Here is a 9,155-nt window from a genome sequence, read left to right as displayed (position 1 = left end):
CGGGGCAGCGCTGAGGGCGGGGACGGCGGAGCCGCTATTAAACATCACATGGCAGCCCGCAAAAAAGGGGCAGCGGCTCATTGAGTGGCTCAGTTGCAAGCGGTGCGGCGGCGGCCGGCGGGCACCCTGGGATTGGCTTGCTGCGTCCCCCCAGCTGCTGGATCTTACCCCCCTTTAACTCTATAAGCACCTCCTCTAAGGCCACCGGCAGGTAAGGAGCGCCTTCTTTCTAGATCTATTCGAGACGCCCACCCAGTCGCCTCGAAGTGCCACCCTGGCTTCCAGGGGTAGGGGCGATGCGCCGGTGGCTGTCCCGGTGCGCGCACCGTGCCGCGAAGTCCCCGAGATAAAGCTTTCCTTGTCGGTGAACGTGTTGCACGCTTCGGCGTGGCCGTTTGGAGGGGGAACTCCTGCGTTTCTCATGCACCATCCACGAGCTATTCTCAGTGCCTAAAATAATTAGATAGGTATGCTGGGAACACTCGAGCATCTGCTTGCAGCATCTGTTTATGTTCATAACTTTCCATGCACCAGCTGCTCCCCCCCTTCCCCGAGATATTTTATTCTGGGGAAGGGCTGGAAGTTTGCATGACAACTCCGTGTCGCAGAAGTAGCACCGCTCCATCCCTTTCCATTCTTCTCGCCTGTTGTTTCCTGTACGAGAGAGAGGTCAAAAGTATCAAGTCTTGGAGATCAGGTGCGTGTTTTTGAAAGGAGTGTCCGAAATGTTTTAGAGGGGCGTGAAATGGACCTGTAACTTCATTCATTGGCATTATGGAAACGGGGGATTTTCTTTATTTTTAACCATCCTGCCAAAAAAATAGGAAGAAAGAAAAAAAAACATTGCAGCTGGGGAGCCCGTGAAGAGACTGTATTGTTTCGACTTAGTTCATGACAGTTAAAGGAAAAAATACTGATAAGAAATGGCAGATTTATTCGCGGGGGTTCAGCGACTGCTTTGTCATCTTCCTGGGGCCAGGGCAGCCGGGGACCCGCAGGTGCCTGTGCCGGGGCCGCGCCGGTGGCCTGGGCTGAGCCAGGACCCGCATCTCTGTCCTCTCCCAGCCTGCTGCCACCTTTCCACCCCGCAGGCAGCCGGCACTTGTTTCTGTGTTTCAGCCTTACCTTTACACTTGTTTGCTTTTCCATCCTCACAGCCGGTGCATCAAGTACACCCCCTGGTGATGACTATTTCACTTGTAGTTATTTTGTCATCAGCTAGAAATACCCTGAACTCGTCTCCTTTGCAGGACAGCAGATGCAACCACTTGTCCTTCCCTTTCTCCTATTTCTTCGCACCCATTTCCTTTTCACTCTTTTTTTTTAACGTCTTCCCCCCCCACACCGCCTGATCGCAAAGGACAGATCCTTCTCCTGAAGGCAGCTCACCACTTTGCGTAACTTGAGCCAAGTCCAAATCAGCGGGGAAGCCCTGGGGAATGACTTTTAAGTAACGCGGGGTTCTGGAGGAAGGTTACGGGGGTGGCCGTGCCCAGCAGCGAGGGAGCGGGGACTGTGGGAACAGGCTTCGCTGGTGCGGGTAGCTCCTTTGTTCTGTTTATCCAGGGCAGCAGGGGAAGGCGCTTGGCTAAGGTAGTGCTGGTGCTCTCTTAGCAACATGTGCCCGGCTCACTCTGCAGGGCTGAGTGGCGTCAGCCTGGGAATAACTGCTCCAAGCGCTCGTTAGTGCTCCTCTTGCCACCCCCCTGCTCTTTTTGCATTTCAGAGTTTTTACTCAGTATTAAACCTTCTGCACCAGTTCCCTTCGAGCTGTTCGTTGTGGAGTTCAGACATGTGATGTGAACGTCTTTCCTGGGGGGAGGTCTTGAGGGGGATGCTTGCTAAGGGGAAAGTGAGGGTTTGGGCTCCTCACAGCGGCACTTCCACAGACGTTGGTTCAAAAATGCTGCAGATGCAGCACAGCCCCATTTTTCTCTGCTCCTCCAAGCATCCCCTCGCAGCAGAGCAAGCCCAGGGCTCTCCCATCCCATCTCATCCCTTCCCGGTAATGCTGCGTTGGTGCCAGTGCTGGCAATTACAAGCTGCATTGCTCTAGTCTTGTATTCTCTTCCAGGAGGAAAGGCAGCCTGAATTAATAATAATAACAACGCACCTAGTGATGAGTGAATTTACAGCTGCATGTGTGTGTGTCTGACTGCAGTGCGCTGGGCCCAATTATGCAAAGATTTGGGTTGGTTGGTGGGTACTGGGTTGGCTTCTTTTGTCTGGTGAGGATTGCAGGGCTGGTCCCACACTAGCTTGGCATCTTCAGTGCCACCAACAGCTGATAATGGGGTGGGGGGCAGCAAACTGGTTTTGCCTTTGAGCAGCAGGTGGATTAGCAAAATAAGAAGTACCATTCGATTTTCATGCTAGTTTGATTGTTTCTGGGATTTGGGGGGGGAACCTCTACTGAAACTAGTTGTGAGAGTCAGGGTGAACACCGATCAGGTGTGTGATCGGGCAGCCAGTGGATCACTGGGCGTTTTACAGGGCCTGCCCTGCCACGAGCAGGAGCAAGATCAGACCCGCTGTGTTGCTCTGGCCAGTCCCTGCGCAGGGCGCTGGCTGCGCTCCCATCCCGGCATCCTCCCCACTCCAAGCACTCAAGCAAGGAAGAGAGGCAATTTGTGCTGTAAAAGAAAGAAGACAACTATGCTGCGGTGGAGCGTGCCAGAGCTTTGTTGTATAAACTTCAATCAGTCTGTAAAGGTAGCACAGGGTGCCCCCAGGCACACACACCACACACACACACACGCCTCCGAGTTTAAGGAGCCAAATTGGTGCAGGATCGCTCCCAAGGGCAGAGCGAAGGCGCAAGGCTGTGCAAGGCACAGTAGGTAGAAGGTGCTCAGCCATTCAGAGGAGGAGTATGACAATGTACGACACCTAATTCGGGTCCCAAACTTCTAAATGCAGCCAGCTCGCCGCAGGAAGCTGGCGTTGCGATTTCAGTGATTTGTGGAATTCAAACAAATGTCCTCGGGTCAAGACTTTTGTGGGGGGAGCTGCATATTCAGACACTTGAGACTTTACAGCTTATCTTTCCCTCCACCACAAGTTTTCCTCTAAAATCCAAGAGACAATGCAGGAAAAAGAAAAAAAGAAAGACTTCAAAATAAAGCGTTTCCTAGGCTGTGTATTTCCATCAGCTTGGAACAAAACAGACTTTGAATTGGGAAGTTGAACATGACTGTGATTGCAGGATGCGGTTTATAAAAGTGATCGATTTGCAGACCAATGCAATGGTTTTTCGATAAGTATTTTGTGTGAAATGTATTAACAGTATTTTCACTTTCCCCCTGTGTTCAAGTTTCTAATAAAAGTGTTTTTCAGCCAAAAAAAAAAAATTTAAGTGAACATTAAGAGAATTCCTTTGTATTTTTGAGAAAGATATCCTGACAGGAATTAGAAACCCCGTGATTAAAAAGGGGTGGTGGGGGGGGGAAAGTGAATCCTTACACAGTATAGGCAAGATAGTCAGATAAGTCAGAGGGCAGCTATACCATCCTGTAAGCCTAAATTGCTGAGAGCCGTACTCAAAATCGGGCATTACCGAACCTATCAAAAGCTGCCAAAATGTCTTGTACGCCGCTGAAGTCACAGATGACTAATCTCGGCAAGTAGGCGTTGGGACGCATTCTTGCACAACAAGCAGAAGTGAGGGAGAAAGAGAAGGTAAAAGTAAACCCTGAAGAGATTCTGGAGGGAAACCAGCCTGCATGCAACTGCGAGCACGGTGGTGTTTTCTGTTTGTCACCTGCTCTTTTCCTAACAAGTGTTTGCTGACCTAAAGCCCTTGTAATGCGGTTGAAAGATGTGGGAGGGCTGAGAAACTGTTTTAAATCCCTCAAGTTTTTGGAACACCTCTGCAGGGCTTTAGGGGCTGCTTTTGGGAAAGGAGATAAACTCTTACCTACAGCTGTTGCCAGATACGAATCAGAGGAATAGCCACGGAGTACTGAAGCTGCTTCGTGGGCAGAGGTCGTGCTCCTTGGTGGCTGCAGTTTTGTTGGGTTTTGGACAAACTCAGATGAGTTTTGATAATATTGATTTACAAAGAGCATTGTGATTTAATCCCGCGCTACTGTAAATGGTACCGAAGTCTGCTCTCCTATGACAAACAGACAGCAGACATTCCTCATCACTCGGTTTTAGTTTTATTTCCTCCATGGGGCGCATGTGTGGATGGAGCAGTTGCATTAATGCATCTCTTCTCCTCTGCAGTATTTCAATTACATTTCCTGATATACAGTACATGACTTAATGGATGACGCACTTGTTAAAAGCTAAACCTGGGTCTAAGCCAGACCTCCCTGAAACAAGTTTGGTGGCTTCTACCCTCAGGAAGAAGGTTTTGTAGCCTCTCGGCTGAGTCTTATTTGCTGACATTTAAGACCCATGGGACACTCAGAACCGTTACCTGTTGGAGATGGAACTGGCTGCCTCGGGCTCCCGAGGGGAAGGTGCTGGTACTTGCCACCAAAGGTGTTACGAAGATGCCCGGCCGGTCCTAATCCGTCGTAGCCTTTTGCTGGTTGCATTAGCAGGAGCAGATGAGGGTCATTATAAGGTTTAGTTTGCTTCATACAACTTAAGCCTAATGTGAGTGTAAAAACTGCACAGATCCCAATGAGTTTATGGAGTTAAAGAGGAACTACTGCAGCCTTTATTCCTGCCTTTTGCAGAGAATATGCAACTCCTTTTTTTTTTTTTTAGCTTAATTAATAAAAAAGCTATATGCAATGTCATTTCATGGAAATCACTGACATTTGCATTTTCCAAGTTTATTGCTTTTCTCAGTACACATTGTCCTCCCTTTTGCACGCTGCCTTGTTTGTCATAGGTAAAACAGTCCAGGACATACATTGTATCTCACTAAAAACTGCTTCAATATTTATATTTGAACAGATGGATGTTAAAGCTAATTGTTTTTTTTTTCAAAATAAACAGAAAGCACAGTTGTAAATAGTAGATAGATTCTTCACATGTCCAGCTTTAAAGTGAATATTGCTTAGAGACTTGTGACCTGATCACTTCAGTGCTTTCACTCAGGAGGAGGGATGCCTTCTTTGTAGTAATGATGTCACTTCTGTCAATACACAACTGCGCTCGGAGAACTTGTGCATTCCAGAAAATGCTGACATTAAGAATAAGGAAACTCCCTGCAGGTCCACAGGAGTCATTTTACTTGATTCGTGCAGGTTTGATTCCTTATCCTTTTCCTCCAAGATCTAATACGACGTTTCTCTTTCTCTTGCAGACCATGCCCTCTCTATGACGGTTACTTGTTAAGCTAACTCTGCATGCCAGAAGACTGTCCTTGGTTGATCCAAGGGCTTTTGGGGACTCCAGCCTCTCCCCAGTTTTTCTGTGTGTGTGTGTTCCTCTAGAACTTTCAAAACTGTTTCTCCAAAGGGTTTTGCAGAAACTTAGACTGTTTTCTAAAGCAGAAGCACCTCAGTCCACAGCAGTAGTGATGGGCAGCGTGCGAACCAACCGCTACAGCATTGTGTCTTCGGAAGAGGACGGCATGAAGCTGGCAACCATGGCCGTTGCCAACGGCTTCGGGAATGGAAAGAGTAAGGTACATACCAGACAGCAATGCAGGAGCCGCTTTGTCAAAAAAGATGGCCACTGCAACGTCCAGTTTATTAACGTGGGTGAGAAGGGACAGCGATACCTGGCAGACATCTTCACCACTTGTGTGGACATCCGCTGGAGGTGGATGCTAGTTATCTTCTGCCTGACATTCATCCTCTCCTGGCTTTTTTTTGGCTGTGTGTTTTGGTTGATTGCGCTGTTGCATGGAGATCTGGAGAATCAAGAAAATAACAAACCTTGTGTCTCTCAAGTGAGCAGCTTCACCGCAGCCTTTCTGTTTTCCATTGAGACCCAGACCACGATCGGCTACGGCTTCAGGTGTGTCACAGACGAGTGCCCCATTGCAGTTTTCATGGTGGTTTTCCAGTCTATAGTAGGCTGCATCATTGATGCCTTCATCATTGGTGCTGTCATGGCAAAGATGGCTAAGCCAAAAAAGAGAAATGAAACTCTAGTCTTCAGCCACAATGCCGTAGTGGCCATGAGAGATGGAAAACTGTGCCTGATGTGGCGTGTTGGAAACCTGAGGAAAAGCCACTTGGTGGAGGCACATGTGCGAGCACAGCTCCTCAAATCCAGGATCACATCGGAAGGGGAGTACATCCCCTTGGATCAAATAGACATCAATGTAGGGTTTGACAGCGGGATAGACCGCATATTCCTGGTCTCCCCAATTACGATAGTACATGAAATAGATGAAGACAGTCCTTTGTATGACTTGAACAAACAAGACATGGACAATGCTGACTTTGAAATTGTAGTAATATTAGAGGGCATGGTGGAAGCTACCGCCATGACTACCCAGTGCCGTAGCTCATATCTGGCAAACGAAATCCTCTGGGGCCACCGCTACGAGCCTGTACTCTTTGAAGAGAAAAACTACTACAAAGTGGATTATTCGAGGTTCCACAAAACATACGAAGTGCCCAACACACCCATCTGTAGTGCCAGAGACTTAGCGGAAAAGAAATACATCCTCTCTAATGCAAACTCCTTTTGCTACGAGAACGAAGTGGCCCTCACCAGCAAAGAGGAGGACGAGATTGACACTGGGGTGCCTGAGAGCATGAGCACAGACACCCACCCGGACATGGACCACCACAACCAAGCAGGGGTGCCTCTAGAGCCACGGCCGCTACGGCGGGAGTCGGAAATATGACTGAAAACTCTTCCTCTCTCTTTTGGTTGAAAGGAAAAAAAAAAAATACATCTATCGGTCAAAGGCACGTTGACCTGAGAAGTTGGCCCAGAACAGTTTTCAGACAACGGTACTGTTGAAGAGTGGTGTGAAGGCAAGCAGACCTGAGAAACCCAGGCTGGTTTTAGGGCTGTCCTCAGAGGAGGGACGACAGAAAATGAACTCTAAACACAAAGCACTAAACATGTCTAAGTATGAACAGAAGGCACATATGTTGTAGAATAAATTATGTATATATTTTTTTACAAAACTTGAACTTGCAGGCAAGCTTTGGTTGGGTTATTATTATTTTTTTTCAACTTTTTCCAGAATGCTTCTCTCTAGGGAACAAGAATGTTTTTAATGGCATAACAAAGGCAAGAATCTGCCTTATTATTATTATTATAATTATTTTTTAAAAAGCTGCTGCTAACTACATGAACACAAATGGTTATTTTTGTTGCAGTGTAGTTTTTATTTTCTCTTGTGTAATTTAAAAAAAAAAAAGTCAGTGTTGAACTTTTTGGGTTGAAAAGCTCGTGATCACTTCAGAGAGGCCAATGTTGTCAGAAAGTCTAAACTCCTTTTGAGGCCAGTAGTTTGATAGCTAGAATCAATTTCTCTCTTTCCAATTACATAAGGGGCATTACGTAGTATCAGGCCAATCAGTAGCCTCCAGCAAAATTATGATTTTGGGGGGGGAGAATTTAATTCTCTGTCTAAAGGAAAAATGAAATATATATATATATATACATAGAAAAAGTACTAAGTTAAAACTACCTAAATGGATACCAAAGAAAATGCACAGTTTTGCACAGCGGAGTTTATTAAAAAAAAAAAAAAAGAAAAAAAAAAAAAGGAACAGGCTGCTTTAAACAAAAAAAATTTCAAACCTCAGACACTCTTTTTGGTTTTGATTTTTTTTGTTCTTTTTTTTTTTTCTTTTCTTTTTAGGACCTTTATTTTGCACCTTATTCTAAAAGCTTAAGACTCGGATCTGAAGTGAGCTAGGACTCCTCCCCTTCCCCCCTGCTCTTCTATGGGGAAATAAATTCCCTTCCTTTCTTGTAAGGAGAAACGCAGTTGGGGAAAAGCAAACAAGCAAACATCTGTCCTCCCCGGTCGCTCGCCGAGCCGGGCTGCAGCGGCAGGTCAAGTGTTAGTGCACACATTCCCAAACCGGCGCGAGACCTCAGCGCTCACCCAGCCTCCTGAAAACTGAGCCATCCTCTATGTGCTGCAGGCGTCTGACCCGAGCCCCTTGGCCGCCGATGTGTTACCCGTTAAACTATGCCAGAGACACGCGAAGCTGCTGATCGATGCTAGAGGCTAACGCTGCTGGAGCAGGCGTTTAGGCACAGATGAGCCGAGCGATAGACAAATCCCTGGGAAGAGGTTTTTGAAGAGGAAGGGAGAGGGTAATGGAGAGGAAAAGAGAAAGCAACTTTTGCAACAGAGCTCTTGGGAATGGCACAGGGACTGTAGCATTTGGTAAAACATGCTTCTCTTCAGCAGGGCAAGGGTGTCAGAAAGTGTATTTTCCATCTCATTTGGGGAGGAGGAGGCTGCAAAGCGAGGTCCATCTCCTGCCTCCGCTCCCCAGCAAACACCAACTGAGTGGTCAGTGGATAAGACATTTCACTGAGCCCCGAGCAGATTTTGTGACCTTCTGCGAAGCTCTGGCTCTAGCGGTATTTTGGTTCCTTCACCCAGAAGGCTTTAAATTCTCTGTGCCTCTAAGATCAAGGAGACAGCGAACCTGCGCTTCACGCCTGCTCCCCGAAGAGCAGGTGGAGAGGGGTGGTGGTGGGGACGATAATCCTAGCCAACTCTTGCAGTATTGGATCACTGTATGCCATTAAAAAACAGCTTGTTCTAGGTCTAATGTCTTCTGCAAACAGATATCTGTGAAGGCCTCTGGCCCCTTCCAGCCCTGCCTGAAAGAAATGCCTGCAATGAAATGGTTTCTGATAAGATGGTATCTACAGTGGGTGGGTTCAAAACTGTGGAAATTCGACATTGTAAACATAGATTTGGCTACTAGAGAGGGCAGATGATTAAGTGCAAGTACTAAGGCTGTTACTGGGGTGGGGGGACGTAAAAGAAAGGAAAGGCTGAACATATAAAGGCGATTTGATTGCAGTTTCTGGGTCAACAGTAGTGAAGACAACTGAGTGCTGCTAGTGCTGCTATTGTGATATTCTTGTGAAAGGAAAATAAATAAACCAAAGAGTATTCAGTGAAAGAGAGGGTGCATGAAAACGCAATGGGGAAGGGATGGAAAAGGGAGGCTGAGCAGGAGAAAGGGGACCTTTTCTCCAGGTCAGCATCCCCCAGGTGCACAGTGCTCCCACTAAATGATACTTGAGGTGTT

The 9,155-nt window shown here is 47.1% G+C and overlaps 1 protein-coding gene across 2 annotated transcripts; it reads left to right on the top strand.

Moving 5' to 3' along the window:
* The first annotated feature begins 72 nt into the window (after positions 1–72).
* KCNJ2 (potassium inwardly-rectifying channel, subfamily J, member 2) lies at positions 73–7,642 on the top strand. 2 transcript variants are annotated; one of them, XM_009323661.1, is made up of 2 exons: positions 73–211; positions 5,264–7,621. In XM_009323661.1, exon 2 carries the CDS (start codon positions 5,480–5,482, stop codon positions 6,761–6,763), a length of 1,284 nt encoding a protein of 427 aa, XP_009321936.1. In that variant the 5' UTR covers positions 73–211; positions 5,264–5,479; the 3' UTR covers positions 6,764–7,621. The 2 variants fall into 2 exon arrangements, with proteins under 2 accessions (XP_009321936.1, XP_009321937.1); XM_009323662.1 differs by lacking the exon at positions 73–211 and adding an exon at positions 237–697 and having other exon boundaries at positions 5,264–7,642.
* The last annotated feature ends 1,513 nt before the right edge of the window (positions 7,643–9,155 follow it).

The sequence above is a fragment of the Pygoscelis adeliae genome, unplaced genomic scaffold (genome assembly GCF_000699105.1).
Source record: "Pygoscelis adeliae isolate BGI_AS28 unplaced genomic scaffold, ASM69910v1 Scaffold75, whole genome shotgun sequence".
NCBI lineage: Eukaryota > Metazoa > Chordata > Aves > Sphenisciformes > Spheniscidae > Pygoscelis > Pygoscelis adeliae.
The sequence above is the reverse complement of the archived record's forward strand: the minus strand, read 5'-3'. Positions and strand labels throughout refer to the sequence as shown.

What these genes read in the sequence shown, in the direction of transcription:
- KCNJ2 (XM_009323662.1), top strand. Translation starts at nt 5,480, where the DNA reads ATGGGCAGCGTGCGAACCAACCGCTACAGCATTGTGTCTTCGGAAGAG.